General features: G+C 44.9%; 2 protein-coding genes across 2 annotated transcripts; one reads left to right on the top strand and one right to left on the bottom strand.

Moving 5' to 3' along the window:
* Nucleotides 1–345: 345 nt before the first annotated feature.
* On the bottom strand, nt 346–6,195 carry LOC113575578 (kyphoscoliosis peptidase-like). Its single transcript, XM_035535644.1, has 7 exons — nt 6,133–6,195; nt 4,727–5,439; nt 4,361–4,475; nt 3,503–3,620; nt 3,119–3,310; nt 2,593–2,783; nt 346–2,173 (listed from the first exon to the last, which is right to left on the bottom strand). Exons 2-7 carry the CDS (start codon nt 5,408–5,410, stop codon nt 876–878), a joined length of 2,598 nt encoding a protein of 865 aa, XP_035391537.1. The 5' UTR covers nt 5,411–5,439; nt 6,133–6,195; the 3' UTR covers nt 346–875.
* A 5,430-nt stretch (nt 6,196–11,625) lies between these two features.
* On the top strand, nt 11,626–25,667 carry LOC113575591 (sodium bicarbonate transporter-like protein 11). Its single transcript, XM_035534379.1, has 17 exons — nt 11,626–11,695; nt 16,760–16,801; nt 18,227–18,325; nt 18,886–18,929; nt 19,250–19,469; nt 19,641–19,722; nt 19,990–20,113; nt 20,330–20,527; nt 21,720–21,804; nt 22,027–22,152; nt 22,500–22,613; nt 22,729–22,861; nt 23,153–23,226; nt 23,451–23,646; nt 24,673–24,779; nt 25,008–25,173; nt 25,448–25,667. The coding sequence occupies exons 2-17, from the start codon at nt 16,798–16,800 to the stop codon at nt 25,665–25,667; spliced, it is 1,992 nt and encodes a 663-aa protein (XP_035390272.1). The 5' UTR covers nt 11,626–11,695; nt 16,760–16,797.
* The last annotated feature ends 474 nt before the right edge of the window (nt 25,668–26,141 follow it).

A 26,141-nucleotide genomic window follows, 5' to 3' on the forward strand; every position in this document is an offset into this window, starting at 1 on the left:
CAGGTGCGTGAGAACAGAGGGCGGCGGTACATGATGGAACAGGGTCACATGATGCTGTGATTGTAGCCAAACGTCACATATGACCTGTGGCCATGAGACTTCAGCTTTTCTCTCGAGCACTGGCTCCCAGACTGACTAAGGGGCGAGTGTGGAGCTGTACACTTCTCTGTGAGCTAAACACTTAGGTGGTGTGATGGGAAAGAGAATCTCAGGCTATGCTGAAGTGAATGGTTTATCTGTATGAAACATTACTGTCCGTGGCACAATAGCTAGAAAACTTTCAATAAAATGCAAAATGATCCTCTAGAATTTTGTTTTTATTCCCATGTATTGATTTCTTTTTGTAAAATTTGTTATACAGATTGTTAAAGCACTTAAATTTTGGAGCATAATACAGGATTTACATTTTAAAGTACTTTATTACAGAGAAAAAAAATACTGAGACAATATGAAATTTTTTGGCTGAATATATTATTAAAGGTTAGAACCATGAAATGTTTTTAGGAGCATCAGTTAGTTATGCTACCATTTTTCACGATTTAGGCTCCATAACCTTTTGTTTTTGAAACATAACCAAGCAATGAGTTTTATACTGGGTACAAACCTAGCGTGTGTTGTAGGTCTGTGTTTATCACATTTACAGCCCCGTAATTGATTACATACTGTGAAACCTTATACATTATAACACCTCGCAAGAGAAATATGACACATGCGCACACAAACAAAACAAAACCTGCCAAATGTTTTCACACAAATGCTATTTACAATTATCACTCTAGTTCTCTCCTTTTTTTTCAACCTTTTAATTTAGCAGCTGGAAATTTCCTATCCTTTTACTTTTAAGAAACTTTTTTGCTTTTTTGCTTTGGCCCCACTCACGCTGCATCCCGCACGTCAAAGCACACGAGGATGTCCATGTCGGTGGAGGTGAGGTCCCGGAAGGCGGCGATCCGGAGCTGCCTGCCGCTGCCCGTGACTGCCTCCCCTTCCCACACGCCGCTGTCATCCAGGTGCAGCTCGGCCGTTTGCTGCCCCAGCGCGCAGACCCTGCGGGCTCCGGGCACCCGCGCACGCAGCCGCACCCGGGAGTGTGGCTCCAACAGACCGGTGCGGGGCTCCAGGAGCACGTCGCCCTTCCCCCAGGCCGCGTAGGTGCGGGGGAACGCCGGCCGCCCGGCCTCGGCACCGTTCCGCACCACAAAGTCGCACAGCGGCGCGTAGTCCTCGTCGGGTGCTGCACTGGCGTACAAGCTCAGTTTGTAGACACCAGGCTCGGGGAGGGTGACGCTGACCATGACCTCTGTCCTGGCATGCGCGAGGAAGATGTGGCGGGTCAGGTCGTGTCCTGCCCGCGACCGTTGTTCTTTGCTCAGAACTGCATGAATGTCCAGGTCGTGCTGGTTCCGGAAGGTGATGTCCAACTGTCCCTGTTGTGTGCTTACTATCGCCTCCGTGTGGCTGAACTTGGACAGGCCGGCGAGGTCGGTACTGATGCCAGGGCCGCACCAGTTGCTGAGAGCCGGGGGAAAAAGTTCGTTAAGGTTGATCGGGTTTCCAGCGCAGTAAAGCATAAAGTTACCAGCGTTGCTGAAGTTGTCCCCAGCGAGCTCGTAGTCCCGGACAAACACGGACAGTCTGTAATAACCAGTGTAAGGGCAGAGAACGTGACAGGTGAGCTTATCTGCCTCGATCTGGGTGGCCAGGCATCTCTTAGCCAGGTTCTGATCCAGGTCCTTGTGGCTCAGTTCACACAGCATCATGAGTGGTCTGGCGGTGTGCAGAACCAGCTCGAACGTGCCACCCCCCAGCACGGCGACTTCACTCCCACACACACGGGGCTCCAGGCCCAGGGCCTCTGCATTTCGCTGCATTCCCCAGCACAGGTAGGGGTTCTCAGGGAGATCCTTCGCCGGCTGGGGCTTGGAACACTCCACCTGGAAGGAGCACACCCAGCCAAACATCCCGGAAGTGTTTCCTAGGCGCGCGAAGATCATGACCTCAAAGGAGCCCACGGTCGGGGGCAGGAGGCGGAGTTTCATGGTGGTCTGCGTTACAGTGAGCAGACCCACGGAGCCCCTCAGCTCCTTCTGCTCACAGCAGCTGCGCTGAAAGATCTGATACGTAAAGTCCACAGGCTGAGGGAACCCCATAGATATGGAAGCCTCTCCATTTTCTGAACACAAAGAGATAGCTACTGAATAATATGCCTTTAGTTTAATAATTCAATAATAGTCCTAGAGTTTAATATAAGAGGTTTTTTAATATAACCTTTTAATATAAGAGTTTAATATAAGAGGTTTAATATGAGTTTAATATAAGAGGTTTTTATATATATATATATATAAAAAATATATATTTTTTAATTTAATATAATATACATACAAAACACATTATACTACATAACGTACACACAATGTATGATGTATGATACTGTATATCTGGATTAAGTACGTATTCATTATTATAATTATTATTATTATTATTATTATTATTATTATTATTAATTTTAACAAGCCAATAGTCTCATATTATGTCCCACCCATGGCATTTTCATCATAGCCTAGTAAAACATGCTAGAGTGTTGGGACCAACCTGTGATGAGTAAGAAGTGTCTGGGTTGGATGAGTGTCAGGCGTAGCTGGTAAAACGCAGAGGTTTTCAGCACCATCCTCTCAAACTCCTCCAGCTTCACAGGGTTCTCCAGCAGCTGCCACTCCTCCTCATCCGGACAGTGGGAGTTGATGAAGTCCTCCGGATCAGTCAGGAAGTAGAATTCATTGTACCTGGAGTGAAAAAGCAGCAACACCCCAGAGGTGCTTGTCAGGGTGTGGAGGATCTATCTACTAGAGTTTGTGTTTATAGTTTTATTTCATTTTAAAAGATGGCCACTGTAAAAGTACTTCAAAAAGGTCTCAGCTTGTCAAAGGTAAGTCCCACAGTGAATTAATTTACTAAAAAGCATTTTTTAATCTAAAAATCCAATTTACTAAACAATTACTACAAAACAATTTACTAAATGGTTGATTTTTCCCCAGTGTCCATGAATCTACAGTTATGACACAACATCTGCGATATCTAAACCGATCTTCTACCATGCAGAGTCCAGTCCCTGTGTCACCTCTTCATGAAGACTCTATTGTCCATGTCCACTGTCCCAGCCCCCCAGCAGGCATCCAGCAGGTACCAATGGCCTTCCAGGCGCACGGCATTCCAGCTGTGATTGGACTTGGTGTTCTGGTAGCTCCGCCCCTGCCTGTATCCCACGCCCTTTCCGTGGCCGGCCACCTCCCGGCACTCGACGCCCACCGCCCTGGGGAAAGGCGAGCACAGGTCCCAACCACGTGAAACTTCATTGCAGCTCGCTAACTAATTAGACATGGATGGATGCTTAAAGTGACATCTCAGCCTTAGGCACAGGTGCCAGAGGTCGGCTGGAGGTCGACTGGAGGTCGGCTGGAGGTCGCGATCACGTGTGTCAGGCCAAAGCCTCCACTGCTCTTACTTGCACATGTGTAAACAGACGCTGGAGTATCCACAGCAAATCCCTCGGCCGGTCTCAACCACCCGCTCAGGGGAGCACGCTTCCTCCGTCAGACCCAGGTAACCGCTCACGTCATACTCTACCGTAGTGCACAGAATGCTCACTCAGAGCCCCGCGGCTTTTAAAGGCACATGGACAGCAGTGTCAGTAAAAACACATGCCTTGGTGTCTAGGCAGGAAAGAATTTGTGCTAAATGTAATGTAACAATTTTTTACATGTTCTAGCTGTCAAAACAGTTAAATGGTGAGCGCTGACTGACCTGTGAAGCTGTCTGGTAATGGGTGTTAAGGGATAATTTATTCAGGAGTTAAACACTACACTCATTCTCATCACATTTCTGTGGTTACTGGATCTGTCATTCAACTCCTCACCATGAACACTCACAAACACGCACTCTCTCTAACTTGCATTTAAAAATAAGTGCTGTAAACTGACACGAGCAAGCCTTAAAAAGACCAAGAGCTATCACTCATAATGCCCTCTGGTACATCAGCAGGAATGTCAAACTATGGAAGACTTATTTAATAATCCAAAATTGGTAACTCGGAAATCCCAGTGTCCCTTAGCTGTTCTGGGACTGTACGTTTAAACTGGTTCAAAAAACATGACCCTTTCCAGTGTGCAGTTCAGGAAGAAATGGGAGCTGTCCACTGATCAGCTAATGTCAGCTTTATCACGCCTGCCCTGTCTAGCTCATTCTGTGTTGGCATTGTGATGCAAGTCAGATATTTTGTGTATGTTTGAGAAAATATGTGCGTGTGTGTGTGTGTGCGTGCGTGTGTGCGTGCGTGTGTGTGTGTGTGTTTGGAGAAACTGACCGATGTTGTAACAGAGCCAGATCCAGATAGCGCGGAGTCTTTCTAAATCCGTGGACGCTCCCTCTGTGATAGTCTGGGCAATCGTCTGTACTGAAAAGATCTTCTTGCACTTTAGCTGTAAACACACACACACACACACACACACATTCTATTTCAAACACATAAACTTTTATTAAACCGCAGGCACATTAACATATCAAATCACTCACATATGGAATAAACATTTACTCCTCCAAAATAACTACATATCAGATCACATAACAACAGACAGTGATCTCAGACATATTCAGAATATTCTCTCTCTCTCTCTCTCTGTCTCTCTCACACACACACACACACACACACACACACACACACACCCCTGACCTCTTTGCCAGCATTGATTGTATGTGTGTCTATTCTGTGGAAGTCATCCCTGTTGGAGATCAGTTTCTTCCTGGAACCAGGCCTCTTTGGGCAGCCCTGATTGGCTCTGTCCTCCTGCAACCTTGCAGAGTCAGGCCCTCCCTCCTGCTCAACCCCTGCCTCCTGTTCAGCCCCTCCCTCCTGCTCAGCCCCTCCCACTGTGTTCTTCTTCATGGCTGTGGAGACTTGGGCTTTGTCCTCGTCTGAGAGCTGCCTCTTGGTCTGTGCTGTCTGGACGTCACTATCCATGGATGCCCACTGTTCAAACACAGAGCCCTTGGTCGGGCTGGTGCTCACAGGGGCTTGGGGCTTTGGGACTGCTCGGGACATCTGCTTATTACTGTTTGACCTGTCACTACTGTGCCCGCTTGCGTGTTTACTCTGTGCGGTGACACCAAGATCCTGCGGTCGGGCGTTTTCAGCTTGGCCTTCTTCGGCCTGAGTGTGGCCCCTCTTGCTTTCCCCGTGGAAGGCGCATGTCTGGCTCTTCATCCCGGAAAGAGGACATGCCTCCACTGATGCTCCTGTGCCATTGAAGTTGTTACCATTGTCATCGCTGACCCACCACTGGTGACTGGCGTTAGAGGGGAGACGACCAGGGCCTTTTAGGGGTTGAGGAGCGTTCAGAACAACTGCCATCTCCATCAGTGCCTAATGATAGTTTGAGATCACACCTGTGGGGAGATGCCAGCCAATATCTTAGAAACATCCGCAAAAGCTGTCTCCGTGCCGATTTACACTGCTTGCTCAAGATGGAAGAGCAGATTGGTCAGAGAAGAAAACTAACTATCCAATGACCGAGTCAAGAAAAATACACTTAATGAACAGGTAAACTTCAGAGCGGTACAGCTGCTCGATGTTAAAAATATAAAATGATGGCAAATCATTTCCCTGGCTGCCTGTTATTCACCATGGCCTGCTGGAGAGTGCACAGGCTGCCTGCTCCCACATTTGTGCCAATCATGTTCTTTTGACAATTTCAGCGCTCGGCCATTACAGCTTTTCACATGGCCACACCGGTAATTCTCTTTCAGTTAATGCTAAATAGGGTATTTACCAGAGGCCAGGTAGGTGAAGGGTGCTTGATCAACACTGATGAGAATAGCACATAACGCACTTATTTCTGCCTGTAATCTGTATGGTATAATTTGACAGGCAGCGATAGATGTCTAACATTCTAAAAGAAAAACACATTTCTGAGGCTCATTTAATTCTTTAAATTGCTTAAATCCAACAATCACGGCATGAGCCCGGAACGCTCAAAGTCGAGAAGAGGAGACAGATGGAGTGGGCACATCTCTGCTCTCTCTCAGCGTTAAAAACACAGCCCCTGAGAAGCTCATTTGGTGGGACGCCTGAGCTCTTACCTGGTGGCCGGTGTTGGTCTTTTTGGTCTTTGTCTCCCGTGCTGTGGTGCGTGTGTGCATGGGCCTATGAGCTGGCGGTTATAAAGCCTCTGTGCAGTGGGCAGGACGGTGCAGGGCTGGCAAGCCCAGGGCATGACAGCCCTAAAAATACTACAAAGCATCTGAGAGATGGGGGGGGGGGTTAGAGAGTGAAAAGAGTGAAAGTGAGAAATGCCCAAAGTGAGAGTGAGGGAGAGGGAAAGAGAAAGAAATGAAATGGGAAGAGAGAGGGAGAGAGAGAGAGAGATGAAAGAGAAAGAGAGAGGGAAAGAGAGAGAAATGAAATGGGAGAGTGAGCAAGAGGGGGGGTGAAAGAGAGAGAAATGGGGAGAGAGAGTGTGTGAGAGAGAGAGAGAGAGAGAGAGAAGAGAAAGAGAGAGTGAGACAGAGGGAAAGGGTAAGAGAGAGAAATGAAATGGGGAGAGTGAAGAAGAGAGAGATGGTTGGAGAATGAGAGTGAAAGAGAGAGAGATGGACAGATAGAGGATTAAAAAACTTTCCCTCAGCCGCTTGACTGTAGGGAGAGAATGAGAGGAACGGAGGCCACCCAGGGTTTGTCAGAGTTCCTGAGTGGTGAACAGCTTGATGTTGCAGGAAATGGATTTCTTTTCAGTGATATAATGTTCCTTTCATGTAGTACAGTTTTTGTAATGGACAAATGCATGATGGAAAAACCAATGCTTCCACAGTAACAACAGCATGCAACAACCCTAGAGGTCGAGGTCAGAGGACAAAATGCACCCATAAGTGTCACGCTGACTGTGCAGAGTTTAAACGTGAGGCAGCGTGTGCTCGTATCAGACATATAAACATTGAGAGATGATTGCTGAAGGTTTAAAGGGCACACAAGGGAATGCTACAGAATTTAAACTTATGGCACATTATTTTTTTTTTTTTAGCATTTCTGGGTGTGTGTGTTTCATCAGTTTTAAAACAATCACCAAACCAGGTGTAGTTATTTGTGCTGAGCAGAACTGTGCGTGTCTGGTGCCCAGTACCATTAATGAGCACCCCTGAACGCTTCCCTCCTCCTACCTCTGCAGTGTTGACTTCTTTTTAACATGTCTTGCACTGCCCCCAAAATAACAGCCCCATAATTGCAAGACCTGTAAAATGCACTGGCACGTCTAGGCACCAGATACAGGCCTACTGCAACGGATATCACAGGACAGCCTCACTGCAAATGGGATAAGTAAGTGGATATCTCAGGGGCTCGGCCATTATTTACTGTGTTTCTCCCGTCCTCCCCTTTCTTTTGCTCACTCCAACATCTGGCCGAGAGTGGTGTCAGCTTCAGTTCATGGCCTTTACGTGAGCTGCGTTCAGCCACTTCTTCGCCCTTCGCACGGCTGCGGCAGGGCCCAATAGCCAGACCAAATCCATTTCATGCCCTCGAGTATAACCGCCGCTTCGGGCAATTTGTGCCCAAGCGGCACCGCAGGTTAGTAACTAACCATGAAGACCAAGGAGAAGGTGAGAGATGACATGGCAGAAGTCATTGTGACCTGCTTTCCAGAAACGGAGACATATTTACAATACTTCACAGAGAGCTCGATATGCAGACGAGCTTGAAAGTTTTTCGGTCCACATTCAAAAACGAGATGGTTGTGTGTATCGGACACAACTATCTCGTAACGTGGGCGAGTAGCCCGAGGCCGTTAGGTTAGCTAGCGTTAGCTCGCTTGCTAGGAACGCATGAAAACGAAATAAGGTAAGCTGCTACCTGTCGTTGTATATAGCAAAGATTTTCTCGAAGTGGAAATGTTAAAATCAGTGGAGTTTAAGGACCAATGCGGAGACCACGGCGTAGTCTTTTAGATCTAAATGCCTTCTACATTTCTACCTGCTGGCTTAGTTAACGTTTTATCAAACGTTATTAACTGAATTAAGTATTAGGTATATTTGACGCTACACTGAATCAAATTGAATTCAACACAAAGTGGTTTAGGGTTTCACTTGATTCCTGCCAGAATGTGTTAACCTATTACGTCTCAGGTCTCGATCAATGATGTGTGACAACAGTGTATATATAGCTTTACAAACGTATATATTCAGATTGTGATGGTGGATAAGATGCAGAAAACAGATGGAAACATTCAAAGGAAGGACTATGAAATGTAGGAAAAACAACAGGGACTAAGAGAAAAGTGTGTGCTAAAACACACTAGGTATCAGCATTCATCCCTGTATTCTACAGAATTCTACTTCATTGGTATGTTTAATTCTAACTTACTATATTGTACTTGGATATATTCTATGAGTAAATGACAAAGCACTTTTGTAAGTCGCTCTGGATAAGAGCGTCTGCTAAATGCTGTAAATGTAAAACACCATGGTTGTACCAGTGGTAACGGGGACGTGGGGTTGACACCTGAAACACTACTTGCATAGATGATTGAGGACATGTTTAAAACATGCTGTTAAAACTAAAAATGTGCACCAAGCAGATCTGATATATTATATTGTGAGTGTATTTCTTTCTTGCTTGCTTGAGATATTATTGCGTGTCATTTTGTCTATGGGCAATGGAGGGCACTGTTGTTATTTCATCAAATATTGCAGAGGAGCAACCCGAGCAGGGTCGGTACGCGTCGCTGAGGCGAGTTCGTTGTTTTTATCTCGTCTAGCGTAGATTTGTTTTTTCGTGCTGCTCAAATGATCAGCCAAAAACAGTATGGTTTTGCATTTCAGGATCGCTTGCTTAAATTGTTGATGTTTGAGGCCAAAATAAAAATACCCACTCCAGAGTTTCTGTTAGTTTGTTATGTATCAAATCTCACATCTGGACCTCAAATCGTACTATTCATTAACCTAGAGACAAATCAAATCTGACACTTTGTCCCTCTAGAACAGGCGTCGTTAAAGTCAACCTGGACTTTTGCACTGTTTTCGCTGGCTCGTTGTCTTTGCTGCCCTCTGGTGACAGGCGGAGGTGTAGCAGAATCAACCATAAAGCACCGGGAGGGCTTAATGCCCTAAAACCCCCAGCTAGGACATTTACTCCCAGAAGTCTTGCTAGGTCTGACATTTCAAACCTGCGTCAAACTCATTACGATAAACATGTAACAGCATGCCTGAAGTATTGTTTGATGATAGGTTACATGAGAAATATATAGAGCAAATATAATTATTAATGCCTTGAAAGGTTGCAGTATTGACAAGGAATTCTGTAGAGATGTGTCAGAGGTACACAGCAGAGTACTGGCACTGACAATTTTTCTTTTAAACTTGAGTTTTAAAGTTTTTTTTAACTTAGAAAAGGTAAACAGGTTCAGTCCCTTACAGATGAGTTCTAGCATTAATGTCTAGTAGTGAATATAGTTGACAATTTCTCTAAAAAGGTCCACACTGGGGGTGTTTCTCTGAAGCCAGCATTTGGTAACAGCCTTTCCTTCATGCTGCCAAAACCAAAACACAGATGTACAAAACCTTGAGAGACACATCAGCAAAACATTAAAGGCCCCACATTTTCTCAAGAAGTTTGAATATCTGGACACAGCCAGCAAATGTGGGCATGTGTTCACATGCCCTCTGGCGATGTTCTGAACGCTATCGAGTTTCCTCTTTGGCAGTTTTACAGAGCGCGGTGATGTCTGTGTAGGGCATGGGCATTGTTTATCAATGTTAGTAAAATCAGAACAGTAGATGAACAAGTATGACTTAAATTATATGCCTGAACAAAAATAGTATTTATTAGAAATTTCTTAGTGCCATTAAATGAAATAGATCACTTGGAGTACTTAGGAAAGCGGTCCTTTTTTTCCTAAATTAGCTATTAAGGTTAATTTAATGACCTTTCAATAAACATATTCATAAATCAACATTTAAACTGTCCATATTTGAAACTACTTAGTCCTTTAATATCTCTGTTAATTTTTCATTGGTCTTTAATTGCCTGCAAATTAACTTAGTTGTGACATATTGGAGCAAAGGAGCAAGGCACAAGTGAGAGGGGAAAAAGGATTTTAATGAAAAACAAAACTGCGAATAAATCTTGGGGTTTGTAGGTCAGCGAGACGTATTCTCAAAGTGAAGAGGGTCAGTGCAAAGCGCTGGTCCTGTGGACTTAAAGATGGAGAATGGAATGAACTCCAGGTGTGTATGATCATCAGTAAATATGAACATGGAAGTGTTTACGTGTTATGATTGGTGGATGGACTGGTGCTTGACAGCCTGGAGGTGTCTGATTGGCTGGAGGAGGGTGAATGGGCTTTGTGGGTGATGGGGTGCGCGTGTGTGTGTCTCACACACACACAATCATATTGTTTTAAATTGTCTTAATTTTAATCTCACTCTTAATTTCTCATTGTATTCTTTAAAACATTTAATTTTATTTTCCTTCTCTTTTAATGAATGTTTTAAGTTGTCTTTACATTAAATTCCTTTTTTATTTATTCTCTTTATCTTTTAATTTTGGCAAATTCATTCCTTATTAGATCTCAGGATGTAATAAAATTCATTGCTGCCCTCTTCATTCTGTTTTCTATAAAGCACTTTGTCAACTATGTTTAAGAAAATAAACTTTATTTATATTGCACTATTATTAACCAGCCCATTCGGTGGTGTCCGTCATAAGCTCCCTTTATTCTACGCCCAGTATCATCTAAACTACACCACTAACAAATACTCTACTTCTGTCCAGTTCGATTCGATTCGTCTCATTTCTGAAAACCACCACCTCTGAGTAAGATGTTCATTTAAAGCTAAAAAATTTTTTTAAACAGTTTGAATACTAATACTTCTCAACATTTGAAACACTTGTCAATGATTTTTTTATGCACGCAAAATAAATTTTGGTCTCAAAATTTGTCTAAAATTGCAGTCATTCTTTCTTACTGTGTAGTCAAAGTGAGCAAAATGAAATATATTTAGTGAAATATTCCCAGGTCCTTCACAGCGGAGCTGTCAAACTGAACATATTAGATTTTTACTAATTTTGGTTGCATGAACCCGACACCATAATTGATACCATAATTACCATTTAATTCTACTGCCATTTATTATGTATTTCATGTTTCTATTGTTGCTGTTTAAATGGGGAATGCAAATTGTGCTGATATCGGTTATTTATGGAAGTTACTTGACAGGTGCATATTTTATTAACAATCACTGTGTTTAAATACAACATCTACTATTGGTCCAAAGCTGCATTTCAGACTGCCTCTGACAAATAAAGCCCTACCATATTTATTACACTAACGTTCATTTAAAACTCCTCTCTACCGTCAATCAACTTCAGTGGTTAAGTTCCTATACAGAACACACGTTTATGTTGGGGCTGGAACTGGGATCCTGACACCTGTGGATCCTTCAGGGATGGGCAGAAGGACCCAGGGGGAGAGTGCGCTCCTTACCCTTCCCGTGTGGAGGAAAGTTGGCTGAAGTGTGTGGAGTACGCGAAAGTCAGCCCGTGATTAGTCGTTGCTCGCTCTCTCTCTCTCTCTCTCTTTCTCTCTCCCCCAAAAGTGATGGCTTGACCTGGCAGGAGCTCCACACCTGAGTATCTGGGAGACACAGGCACCAGGTAAGTTCAGCACAGGCTGGGCTGTGTGGGGTTTCTCAGTGTCCTGTGGGCCGCAAGAGAGCCGGAGTCTGGCGGGTGCCGTTGCCATATTTCCCAGCCCTCACATGGCTGGTGTGGGGAGAACATTTGCTGCTGGTTAGTTCAGACCCCTTCTTCCCTTGTCTTGCTTTCTTTCTGGCTCATAACTGCAGGATGGCCACTGAGAAGGGGTCTCGTTCTCCGGTGCATCTGATACTCCTCTTTTGCTTCTTTAATAGCAGATAACTTATGTCAGTGTGTAAGTTAACACTTCAACCTTTCATCAGTGGGGGTCAAGGAAACCATTAAAGTACCAGTAAAGAGCTTTGGATGCGGTGAAGAGAAAAGAAATATTTTTACTTTTATAGGATCTTAAGGATGAAGCAGGAACATGTAAGCCATGCAGATCTGATTAAAAAGACAATTTTTAAGTGCAGAGTGCGCGGGCAGAGTCTGTGTTTTGGTTCTGGTACATCACAGGCTACATCTGATGTCCGCCCCTCTGGCTCCTTGGTTCAGTCCAACGTTATCACACGTCCGCCTCTCCTGTATGTGGAGTCACTCTTTTTTTTGCAGACGGACTTTCCCTGCTCTGTTCCTCACATGTCGTCTACTAACTATGAAGTTATTCAAGACCGTTAGGCATGCAGGTACTAATGCATCCTTTTAGTATTAATTTTCTGCCTTTAAATGTAACTCTACCTACGACCTGCTGATGTTATATGTAGCCAATATATGGGCTAATTAGTTCTGGTTTAATTTGCGTAGGATAACTAGATTAAGGGGCTAAAATATGCCCATTCTCTTCTGTGTGCCAGTTTCAGAGATATAGTGCACTCATTAGACATTGTCTGCCCGTGATTATGAAGGAGGTACAGATAATCCACACTCACAGCTAAATTCAGTAGTGGCTAATCTAATCTAACATTTGCAAGAATTATGGAGAATTTGCTGTGCCCAAACAGCCCACCAATCACATGACACCCTGAGCGTGTGTCATGTATATGTAATTACGCCACAAAGAGACATTAGGGTGGATTTATCTGCATTTAAGTGTGAAGAACTACAGGTGTAAGTTCAATGAAATTCACAAATGTTTTTAACGCCTGCAGGGCGGTGGGTGTGTACCGGGAACCAGCTGTAGACTCGGCCCGATTAAGGTCGTTAGTGTGTGTCTCTTCCCAGCTCTTCACACAGATAGCATGATGGAATGCAATTCACGTCCCTTCATTTGTATATTGTTAGAGTAAACAAAGCTGTCACGTTTAGACTTCGCCAACAGTGGAGTGTGATATGTCATAAAAATGACAGACATTGCATAATTTTTGTGCAATTCTGGCACAGTCTAGGGAAGACTTGTTTCAAGATGTTTAATACGTTAGAGTTGTTGTGTGACAGACTGCCAAACACAAGTCATATTCTTTAGTCATACTCCCCTAAACATTTAGCCACAGGAGACAGCACTGAGCTTAAGGCTAAAAATAAAGTAAACACATGGATAATTGGATATCAGTACAAAAACAAAAAACTGCCTGGCTCCGTCAAAGTGACTGCTGACTGCTGGGTCTGGCTGTTCCAGATCCTGGTAGTTACATTTGACATCCTTGTACCCTAAGAACTGCTTCCGAATCCTTATTGGGGCTCTGTGAGAGTTGAAGTGTGGTGGTTACAGGGACAACTTGCGGTTAGAACCCCGACAGCAGTCAGTGCTATGGAGAGGCCGCCGAGCTGAAACCTGGCCCTCTACAAGAGATGCAACAGCTGACCATGGGCATGACCTCAATCTTGCTTAGCGTGCGTCTACAGAGAATGTTTTCGTCTGGAGAAGAGAAAACTTGTGTTGCTGGACTGTCAGTCTCTTCCTAAGGGGGTGTTAAATTGTCCTCAATTGGAAGTGTTTCAAGGTTCTGTGATATTAGCTATATTGTACTGTGTGCAAATATGTTCCAATAGTTATCTTCTCTAGTAGCAACTAGGTAAGCAGCCTCCTTAAATCCACATAAATAACACACAGATAATCACTTAATTATAATTCATTTCTGTTCTGGCGTTTGCTTATTTGCTAAGGGAGTGCGTGTTCCCCGTATAACTCAAGATGATCAAAAGAGCATTTCTAATTGAAAACCAAATATTTATGCATACACTTTGAAATATTTTACTTATTTATTTGTACAGTTAGTCATTTGATTTCTTTCTGAAATAAGTGTCTCTTTTCGGCCCAGGTCAGAAGAACATCCCACAAGGAACTGCTAAATGTTTTTTCTGTGTTGTGAATAACTTGTTGGAAAGGTCAGTGAAAGTGCTGAGCTGTCTGTGTTTGGGTTAGTGTTTTCCTGTGGCTTCTGAGAAGGGCTGCAACCTTGACCTGCCGTGACCTGAAACAATATCCCTGTCAACCGACAGGACAGCGTAGTCAGCAACAGGAAGTCAGCAAGCCTGCTAACAGGAAGTCCAAAGAAACTAGCAGCTAAGGAAGGGTCAATGTAACCCACCTGTGGAGAAATAATTCCAGCAGCGCCGTCAATGAAACTCCATTTGGGCGCTTTATTGCGAGAGACAAAAGTGACATTTACTAATACGCAAAGTTTAATGTTTTAACAAATGGCAAATCTGGAAATCTCAGCCACTGAAACAGAAAATCCATTCAGGGTGTCTGTCAGTTTCATATTTCAATGACGCATTCAGATTTAAGATCAAGAAATTGGTATGCATGACAAGTCAGACCTTCTGTACATCACATTCATTGGCTCTGTATGAAACCTGGCCAGCCCTGCATGAGTTACTGCCTGTCAGAGGAGTGAGAGACTATGAAATAGGATGCGCAGGAGACCAGTCTTCCAGTCTTTTGTATATTATGCTCACTGCACTGCTGGAATTCGGATTACTAGGAATTACCAGTGAGGGACACCCCAGCGACCCAACGCAAATTCACTCGCACTTTCAGTCCGCGTTCTGATTAAAAAGCAGGCATATTTCAGTCACTTATATTTGCAGTGCATAAATAGAGAAAGAACTATCTAGTGCCTCTATCCATCTCTAGCGTCCTTTTTAGCAGTTTTCAAAAGTGCCACATTCAAGATCTGAAACAAGCCCCAACCACCTGCCTCAGTATAGTCTCGCTACAGCAAAACGTCTTCATGACACCTTTTCAATGCTGAACTAGTTATTGGTATTGAAAGCTTTAAAAAATCATATTGTGTAATATCAAAATGTCCAAAACATTGCAAACAGTCTGCAGGACAGTGTTGATAACAGGGAATCTCAGTGCCAGCATTTTCTGTGAGTCAACAAGGTCAGAGTCAGTGTTATTTAAGCAGGTCCTCTACTCATGGGGACATGTCCATAATATCAGCAGGGGAAGAGGGACATGTCCATAATATCAGCAGGGGAAGAGGGACATGTCCATAATATCAGCAGGGGAAGAGGGACATGTCCATAGTAACAGCAGGGGAAGAGGGACATGTCCATAATATCAGCAGGGGAAGAGGGACATGTCCATAGTAACAGCAGGGGAAGAGGGACATGTCCATAGTAACAGCAGGGGAAGAGGGACATGTCCATAGTAACAGCAGGGGAAGAGGGACATGTCCATAGTAACAGCAGGGGAAGAGGGACATGTCCATAGTAACAGCAGGGGAAGAGGGACATGTCCATAGTAACAGCAGGGGAAGAGGGACATGTCCATAGTATCAGCAGGGGAAGAGGGACATGTCCATAGTAACAGCAGGGGAAGAGGGACATGTCCATAGTAACAGCAGGGGAAGAGGGACATGTCCATAGTAACAGCAGGGGAAGAGGGACATGTCCATAGTAACAGCAGGGGAAGAGGGACATGTCCATAGTAACAGCAGGGGAAGAGGGACATGTCCATAGTAACAGCAGGGGAAGAGGGACATGTCCATAGTAACAGCAGGGGAAGAGGGACATGTCCATAGTAACAGCAGGGGAAGAGGGACATGTCCATAGTAACAGCAGGGGAAGAGGGACATGTCCATAGTAACAGCAGGGGAAGAGGGACATGTCCATAGTAACAGCAGGGGAAGAGGGACATGTCCATAGTAACAGCAGGGGAAGAGGGACATGTCCATAGTAACAGCAGGGGAAGAGGGACATGTCCATAGTAACAGCAGGGGAAGAGGGACATGTCCATAGTAACAGCAGGGGAAGAGGGACATGTCCATAGTAACAGCAGGGGAAGAGGGACATGTCCATAGTATCAGCAGGGGAAGAGGGACATGTCCATAGTAACAGCAGGGGAAGAGGGACATGTCCATAGTAACAGCAGGGGAAGAGGGACATGTCCATAGTAACAGCAGGGGAAGAGGGACATGTCCATAGTAACAGCAGGGGAAGAGGGACATGTCCATAGTAACAGCAGGGGAAGAGGGACATGTCCATAGTAACAGCAGGGGAAGAGGGATATGTGTAAGATAAGAAAACAATACAGCAACAGTGGGACTTTGATTAAGATTTCAGAGAAGAAACCTTCTCATTTATTTCCCATTTATTCTCATCGTCCCCACTCCTCTGCCCAGACGTCCCTTAAGTCTTTCATGCTCTGATGCCGTTCGGTGTCACATAGGCTGTATAATTTACGGAGATGAGGAATTTCCATTCAATTCCAGTCCTTTTGATGACACAGGATGAGCAGGTGAGCCTGTGGTGGGCAGGACTCCAAGCAGGCCACCAGCCACCTGTTCCTGTCTCTCTGAGCACAGTCGCTATGCCAATGCCTTTGTAAGAAATTATCTTTATGAAAATTCATTTAAAGTTTGCTCTGGCAGTATATGGAGATATTGTACATTTAATAAAATTAATTATATTTAGAATGCAAAGTTTACATTGCTGTTAGGTTGTTTTTGCAGGGCATTTGAATGACACCTGCTTTGTGACGCAGCATTGCTGGCCTGTTAAGTTGTGCCACGTCGGCCTTCCAAATGACTGTAGCATGTAGCAGGGTAATGTACATGGTCCTGTTTTACACAACGCAAAAAAGATGAGACCTCACTTTTAAATGGGACTCATTTGTTATTTCGTCTGCCACAGGGGCTCCATCAGCAGGGAACGGGCTTGTCTTATGGACGATGGGTGCGTATATCACTGAGACCCTGTGCTAATCCCTCAGAGTAACACTCAGTGTAACTCACTTTATAATCATGCAACGTAAGAATTTACAAGACGTTATTAGGCATGTCACTATACATGTTATTATACATGGTATAAGACATGTTATTGGACATGTCATTATACATGTTATTGGATATGTCATCATACATGTTATTAGATACACCATTAGACATGTTATTAGGCTGTTATTAGACATGTCTAATATGTCTAAAGATATATTAGATGTGTCATTAGGTGTTACGACATGTCATTAGGCATGTTATTAGACATGTTATTAAACATGCCATTAGACATGTTATTATGCATGTTATTACGCATTTCATTAGACTTGTTGTACGTGTTATTAGACATGTCATTAGATGTGTTTTTATGTGTCATTAGATGCGTCATTAGGCGTGTTTACACTTGTTATTACACATGTTAAAAATGTGTCCGTATATCACTGAGACCCTCTCCTAATCCCTCAGAGTAATACTCAGTGTAATTCACTTTATAATCATGCAACAAAGGAATTTATGAGACATGTAATTAGGCATGTCATTATACGTTATTATACATGGTATAAGGCATGTTATTAGACATGTCATTATACATGTCTTTGGCCATGTCAGTAGACATGTTATTAGACACACCATTAGACATGTCATTAGAAATGTTATTATTCATGTTAAGTATGTCATTGGACATGTCATTAGATGTGTCATTAGGCATGTCACTAGACATGTCATTAGATGTGTTATTAGACATGTTATTAATCATGTCCTTAGACATGTTATTGTATATGTTATTGGGCGTGCCATTAGACATGTTATTAGGCATGTAATTAGACATGTCATTAGATGTCATTAGACATGTCATTAGATGTGTTATTAGACATGCTATTAAACATTTCTTTAGACATGTTGCTATACATGCCATTATACATGTTATTAGACATCATTAGGCATGTCTTTAGACATGTTATTACACGTTATTGGGTGTGTTATTAGACCTGTCATTAGGTATGTTATTACACATGTTATTGGGTGTGTTATATTGCCCTGCCTAGCTGCCTTTGCAAGGCTGTGTTTTATTGGCTGCCTTCTTCAGCTCATGGTACCTGTGCCACAGGGAAAGGTTCTGCATTCCAGTACCTTCTGCAGCACCTCTAGCCTTGTCTCTCTCCCCACAAACTGGCCTGTGATTGCTGGGCTCATGATTTGATTGTGATAGTATTTCTCTCAACCCCCGAATAGCAGGTTTCATTTTCATTTCATGTAAAAGCGGTGAAATATCGTGTGGTGGGCTAACGCCTCCAGAATGAGATTAGGATAACCCCTGAAATGCTAGAGGATAGTCCGTATTGTCAGTTCTGCGGATGTGAAAGACTCAGTGGTTTTGTTTCAGAGCTGCAGGACTGTGAACCAGGGGAAGAGGGGCCCGATACCCGCTCCACCCCTACAGACAACAGCCACGCCTATGAGCCACACGCACTCCACACCTCAGGTAAAGGTGTGGGTGTGCGTCTGTGTGTGTGTGATGCTGTGGCTGAAAGAGTGAACAAGAGAGAGTGGAGAATAGAGGAAGAGGCAGAGACTGATATTATGCCAAATTATTATTAAAGAAACCCATCCTGATAATTGCCTGAAACCAAGCACGGAAGCCGTATATCAGAGCACCCACCCGTCTCCCGTGGCAACCGGTCTCGACAAGCCGTGCAGACCTCCTCAGTATTATAAACAGCTGCCAGAAACTTACCAAGTTTCAGACGCAGCCCCCAGAACAATTCCGTTTGTTCCCCTATTTGGGAAGGTATGTTTACAGTAAGAGGGGAACATTCTGAACCAGGTTCTGCTCTGCGGCGCAGGACAACCAGCGAGGCTGAGGGCCAAGCTCTTATCTAGCCCAAGCCTGTTTGGAACCACAGAGACACAATAGCAGCGGCTCAAGGCTTGTGCCTAATGAGGGGAAACATCCACTGGGTGGGCAGTGGCTCAGGCATCTGTTGGAATATTTATTTACATATGTGTAACTGTTTTCCATTGCCTGTGTCCCACTGCCATCAGATTCTGATGCTTCAAGACTGGGGCTCATAAACACTTCAAGAAAAGTAAGATTTTCCTGCCAGACTTTTAAAAATCAATTCCTAACATTTTTTTTTTTTTACACCTTACTGCAACCTTAAGTTTTCAGCTAAAGTGTTACTTTATTCAAGTTTGAATCACGCAGCAATAAAATGAGAAGCCGCCTCAACAAAATGTTAACGCTTAGATTAACTTTTAAATTAGTTTAGCAGAACTCACATCGGTGTGTTTTTAAGTGACTCAGCTTCCCTGTATTCCAAACCGAGGATATGCTTTTATCTTTTTTTTTTTTTAACCACATTGCATTGATTATTGCCTCTCCCACCCCACATCTGTCTCTTGGCAGTACGTGAAGCTGATGAACTTCCAGGAGGAGGTTCAGGCCCAGCGGGACCTGAACAGCTTACTGGCGCGGGCCAGCATCCTGCTGGACGAGAAGGCCGCTTCCTTGGATGAGGTGCTTCGACATATGCTAGGGCGCATGGCCCGTGATAGCCAGGGCAGCGGGGAGCAGGAGGAGGTCGCCAGCGTCCTGTTTACTGATGCAGGGGGGCCGGGAGGCAGTGGTGAGCGCCAGGCAACCTGCTGCAGTGGGCTGGTCAACCACGGCGGCGAGAGGGGGGGGCTTAAAGGAAGCTCGTGAGAACCTCATAAAGAACAGATTTCAAAGGGTTACTCCTGCATTAAGTCCATCTTTTCAATAGAGCTGTTATTTATTCCATCTGTCTTTCGCTCAGTCCACCTGCTGACCGAAACCATTCAAGGTGTGACGGCCACGGCCACTGGGGTGCGCTACCAGCAGTCCTGGCTGTGTGTGCTGTGAGTGCCCACCTGCGTCTGGCCCCCTCTGCCAGGCGCTCCGAAAATACACACCTAGCAAAACAAACCGCGTGTAGAGTGCGCTCAGCGCTCCATGGAGCTAAAGTATCCTCTCAGCAGGTGGGATGAAAGCATGACCTCGACACGGTGACCTAGCAGGGGGCAGAGAACGAAGGAAAAGAAACTGTTCTTGTGTTCGGGAGTGCACTGCGCATGTGGTAGGTGACTGGTTTCTGTTTCCTTCCCCGCGTCTGTCGTGCTGTGCAGGTGCAAGGCGAAGAACCTGCAGCAACGCTGCATCTGCATCGCCAGGTTGCAACGGCCGCAGAACTGGGGCATGAGTTGCTGCGACGTACGCTTCGTCATCCTCATGCTGGTGCCGGCTCAGACGGTGAGCGGGCGTGCTGTAACCGCGCCGATGCCCCCGGCTCGTTCACCGCCCCGACCAGCCGCCGCTTTGTTCCAGACGCATCAACCTCAAGTCCGGAAGTGCTGAAACAGGGATTGCGGCGGTCGTGCCGCGGATCAGCTCGGCATTTACTGATACTTGAATGCGAGGCTTCTTGTAATTCTGAAGTCCTAATGCAAGACCCCTCTTCCTCTCCAGAGAAGCGCGGAGACGGACACGGAGCTCGGACGCGCGTTCGCCACCTTGTTCTCTGGCATCTCCCTCAGGCAGAAGCTCTCAGAGGCGAAGACCCAGGAGGAGTTCAAACAGGAGCTGGTGCTCCAGGGACAGCGGCTGTCCTCTGCGGTCCCCAGGTCCTCTGTGGAGGGCCAGACGTGTGGACACGGTCCGCTCCAGGTCTGAGTCAGGGAGTGGGTGTTGTGAATGTGAGCCCACAGGTTACATGAGGAGAAAGGTACTTGGGCTGAGTGGGACTGCAAGAAAACAGAGTCGACCAGCAGCAACGAACTGTTTACTCGGAGTTAAGGAACTCCATAAAAGATCACACCTGAACCTGGCACAGAGTCGTGTACCCCCACACACTCTCCTGTCCTCCCTCACGACCCTTCCATCCCTCCGTCTCTTTCCCACGTCTCCTTCCCTCCTCCCCGCCTCCACCCTCGCCAACTGTCCTCCGGTGGGGCGTCTTGCCTCACTGTGCTATCGGAGCCCTCCAAAAGTTTCAGCCTGGTTAACCTCCTAAGTTCTTAAGAGTGCTCCCCTTCCTGTGCCATCCGACAATCAGTCCCCGCCGCCAGGATCGGCTCAAGTCCTGGTGTGCACTCGTCAAAAACAAAAAGCCTTGTAATTAATGCCAGTTTTTCCAGGGGTGGGGGGTGGGGGGTTGTAGCATTGTGAGAATTGTGAGAATTCACCGTAGGCTGTACCTCACCTGAAGCCGATAGACAACCACTCAACCACCACTTGTTATGTGGCAGATTTCTGTGCTTCTTTACCACAACAAACAAACTCCATAAAACCTACTAATCAAGCGTGAATGAAGACTGGAGAGCATCTGCTCAAAGAGCTCCTCTGCTCCGTGTGTCGCACTTCCCTGGCGCCCACACGTCCCCTGCCTATTGCATCTAATGAATTATTTCCTTATGAATAACTCTAATATAAGCAGTTTTTTTTCCTGCGAGCAGGCCTACCTCCCTGAGCTGCGGAAGACACAAGCTTCTGTATGAGAAAGTGATTCTGTTATCCTCAGCAACAAATGTTTAAACATTTATGAGGGGAACAGCTTTTTCCAGCTGCACGTGAAGACATACAATTACTCGCAGCAGTTTTGCACAAGGCGTTTAAATATAGTGTGTTTATATTAAATTGGCCCCGTTTCTTGGCAAAGCATGGTAATGCTTCTACAAACCCCCACACTGCACAGGGGCTATCACATCAACCGGCTTTAGGTGACTCTGGAGCGTTATGAAATACCGAGATTGACATAATTGACTCATATACAACAGCAGAGCCTTTTAAAACGGGCCGTCTGGGACACGCTAGGGGGACCAGAGGGCTTACCGCTATTGTCCTTCTGTGTTTTACGTAGGCGATAGATTTTCTGCGACCCGGTCATGGGATTTATGACGACCTCAGCCGTAGGCTTCCTGTTTACCTCTCTGACTTCACCGACGGTGAGCGAGACGAGTCCCTCTTATTAATGTTTTTGTATGTTAAAGGAAGTCATAATAAATCTTTAGTGACATGAGTCTTTTAGCGACACCGGCTGGCGTTTCACTGTAATGAAGGACTCAGCCGGTCGCCGCACTAAAGCCTGCTGCTTCCCCTGCTCTGCTGCAGCGCCCCCCGGTGGCCTAGACTGAGCTGTAAACTCACTCGCTGCGTCCTGTCCTCAGGAATGTATGGCAGGAGCAGGTGTCTGCTGAAATGTACCACGACGGCCATCTTCCTCTACGTCACCATCCTGCTGCCGGCGGTGGCCTTAGGCTCGCTCAACGCCGAGAGCACGCGAGGAGGCATAGGTCCGTACCGAGCCGAGATTCATGTATCGCTCTTTGGATTCTAAAATGCAAAATAAAATAGGAGATAGGAACAGGAGAATCAGACATTTTTAAAATCAGTAAGGCAGTCAGTTGGTCTCAGTATGTGATGGGCCTTGACCTGTAACCAAGCTTACCACAGTTTTCCTGGATGTATCTGTCTGATAATGCTTAGACATTATCCGAGAAACCACCACTTGGTGTCAGTTTTTCTGAATGCTAAAAAAAACTGTCTAAAATGTTTTCACATTATTTCCTCAAAATGAAAATAAAGATGTATATAGGAGCACTCATATTTGGCATGTATTGATTCCTTCCACTCTTCACAGATGTCCAGAAAACCATTGTAGGCCAGAGTATCGGAGGCTTGATTTATGCTTTGCTTGCAGGCTGTCCTCTAGTCATCCCTGTGACCACTGCACCACTTGCCATCTTCATCAGCGGTATGCTTTCCTCGTCTTCCTCCAGGACTGAGTTTGATTTCTTATATAGATCTCTCTGCCCTGTTGTCTCACAAAGCTGAGGAGTTTTCCATGTTGCTCTGCCTCTGTGTTGCAGTTATAAGAGCTATCTGTGATGATTACCACCTGGATTTCCCTGCCTTCTATGCCTGCGTTGGTCTGTGGAACAGCCTGTTTCTTATACTGGGAGGAATCTTCAATCTCAGTTTATTCATGAAACGTATCAAGCGGTCAGTGAACAGAAATTATTTACTTTTTGTCCTCTGTCTTATAAACATGTCGATTTTTTTTTTTTTTTTTCAGTTTATCATACAGTATGTCATGTGAATTGAATTCTTATGTAGTCCATATTTTGTGATATGTGCGTTTGGTTTCTTTCTTGCTCTGTCCACCCAAACATCCTTCACGTCTTTAATCTGTGCGCATGGTGAGCCGAGAGCTTCCCGGTTCGTCTTTGTCTGTGATTGGCTGTGATGGTGAAAGTGTGAGCTGTTCCCTTGGTGTGTGTTGTGTGCCCTTAGCTCCACACAGGAGGTCATAGCTTTGTTCATCTCGATTGCTTTTGTGGGGGAGGCAGTGAAAGACACAATCAAAAGTGAGTTCAGATCCTTGAAACGCACCACGCCACAAGAGTTTGCACGGCCATTCCAGCAACCAGGCCGAAACAGAAGGTCAAGAACACTGCCTGTCCTTTGTGCCGGCAAACGTATGATAAGATAAGAGTACAAAACTTCATAACAGTGTTTCTGCCGTTATTGCTGGTTTGCATCAGGGCACTCACACACATCTAACTCCTCCCCCACCCCCCAATTCTCTCAGTCTTCCATAAGCACTACCATGGCCCAGCGCTGGTGAACGGCAGTGCTAAGGATGTGCATCGCTTGGCTGACAGGCTGCAGGCAGTCCCCATGCCTACAGTACTCATGCCGTGCACCAGGGAGTGCCCTATCCTCTCCCTGCTGCTCATGCTGGGAACCCTGTGGCTCGGCTACACCCTGTTCCTCATCAGGAGGAGGTAACTGGAGGGGACATAACATTAATTGTACTTGTGTGTAATGTGATATTTCTTTAAAGGTTAGTGTACAAGTTTCTTCTTTTAACATCTCACATGGTGTTTAGATGTCACAACATGCTACTTTGGTTCATTATCACAGTGACTAATTTTAGTCAGGTCAGGAGTTTCCAGTGTGTTTATTTTTGAGATTTTTATTCATAGATAAACAAAAGTTTTATTTAATCATGCTTCAATCTTGATTGTGATCATTATCATATTTATTTAAGTTTGAATGATTTAAGTTTCATAAGCTGCCATTAAGTATGCACACTTTTCTGAGTGAATGTTTCTTTAGGCATTTTGTAAAAGTATGCAAATATTTAGATCTTATTCAAGCTTGCTTGAGACAGAAACACGTCACCACTGATAACTCCTGCTCTATACACCATGTGGATTGAATGCAAATCTCCAAATAATGCATAACCTCAGCGTGCTCTGTCCTTCACACACACACACACACACATACATACACACACACACACACACATACATATACATACATACATACATACATACACACACACACATACACACACACATACATACATACATATATATATATATATATATTTCAGCAGCTCTCTAACTGGAGCTCCTGAGTGGTCAATACTTCAGGTGAATTGCCAATTAAGGCAGAATTCTCTGGAGAAATGATTACAGTCAAGGACCACTCTGATGTGATTCAGGCAGTGTGAGATGATTATTAATGATCGCATATCTTCATTGTAACACAAACAACCTTCCTCAGTCCTCAAGGTTCCTGCAGTGATATTCCACATGTCATGCTTTCTCTGAATATATTTCCAGGCGTCTCAGAAACAGCTCACTGCACGGTAAGTGTGTGTCGTCTGGGTGTTGGATACGAGCTAGGTTCTGCTGTATTTTGATCATCTGTGTCAAGTATGTCACAGCGGCAAGGGTTCCTTAGCACTCTTGTGAGACCGTCTTAATGAGGTGGACCTGACCCGCGCCTTTGATTTGCCGCAGTCCGTTCTTCCATGCACGGGTCAGGGAGGTGGTGTCGGACTGCGCGCTGCCCATCTCTGTAGTTGTCTTCTCCTTCGTGGGCTCCTACCTTTTCAGAGACATCGAGCGTGAGTGCCTTGCTATCACGGACAGGTGCACTTCTTGATAATTAACTTCTCCTGTTCTTTGCAGTTGAGGGGTTTGTTGCACAGAAAGTCCTTAAACTAACATTATTCAAGCATTTGTCTCTCATATGGGCCTAACTTAGATCAGATACTCTGAGTGTTTACATGTCTCTGCTCCTCTGACCGAAACCCAGTGCTTAGAGAGACGTTTTGCTCTGTGCTTACCCACAGTTCCAGTTTTCAACTACCACAGTGACCCTGCGTTCAACGTAGCACCTTTTGCCAAGCTAACGGGTACGAGCGCTCTGAGCGCGGCTAGCCTCGGTTTCCTTCTCGCTTTGCTCATTTTCATCGAGCAGAATATAGTGGTCTCCCTTACCAACATCCCCGAAAACAGGTACACCTCAGGAAATTAAAAAAACAACACCACCGTCACCACTTTGTACCTGCATCACATTCAGGGTGTTAGATTTGCCAGCGATTCTTAAAGAGAATATGCTCTCGGTTTGATGGTTCTCTTGTCTACCTGTAAAATTTGGCTTCTCCTGAGATCTATGAGTCATTACAGGTCCTGGGCTGGCAGTTTTGTGCTGACAGTTACAGGATACAGTGAATGTCTGTGTGTGTGTGTGTGTGTGTGTGTGTGTGTGTGTGTGTGTGTGTGTTTTCAGATTGCTGAAAGGAACTGCATATCACTGGGACCTCATGCTCTCTGGATTTATCAACATTTTCATGTCAGTGCTGGGGTTGCCATGGATGCATGCGGCTTTTCCTCACTCCACGCTCCACGTCCGTCAGCTGGCTAACGTTGAGCAGCGTGTGGAGCAGGGCTACCTCTACGAGGAATGTTCTGGTTCTCTGGAAACTCTGTGTACTTTACTAAAATTTTGACTCTCTCCCTCTCTCTCTCTCTCTCTCTCTCTCTCATATATATAATGTATATAAAAATAATCATTTAAGATATATTGAATGTAGCTATCTTCATGGAGGTGATCTGATCTGAATGTTTTATGTATATTATATTGGGAGATAAAAGAGTTTATCTTGTGAACATCAGTGTGCTCTTGAACTAAAGCTGTGGGTGCTTTTATGAACTACTGCAGTCCATTACACTGGGCCATTAAGCAGGGATGCCCTACTGAGGCTGGGGTCTCATGTTCGGAGGGTCTTGTAAAATGACTTTATTATAATTTTCTTATATTTTAGATAAAATCTAAATACAGTAATACTGACAGAAAATTCACATGGATGCATGTGCACGCACGCACGCACGCACACACACACAATTGTCCCATTTACCAATGAAAAGAATGTCTTAATATTGGTGAAATATTGTTTTGGCAGTAAATCCTTTTTGACAGATGT

Source organism: Electrophorus electricus, chromosome 2 (assembly GCF_013358815.1).
Source record: "Electrophorus electricus isolate fEleEle1 chromosome 2, fEleEle1.pri, whole genome shotgun sequence".
In the NCBI taxonomy this organism is placed as follows: Eukaryota; Metazoa; Chordata; class Actinopteri; order Gymnotiformes; family Gymnotidae; genus Electrophorus; species Electrophorus electricus.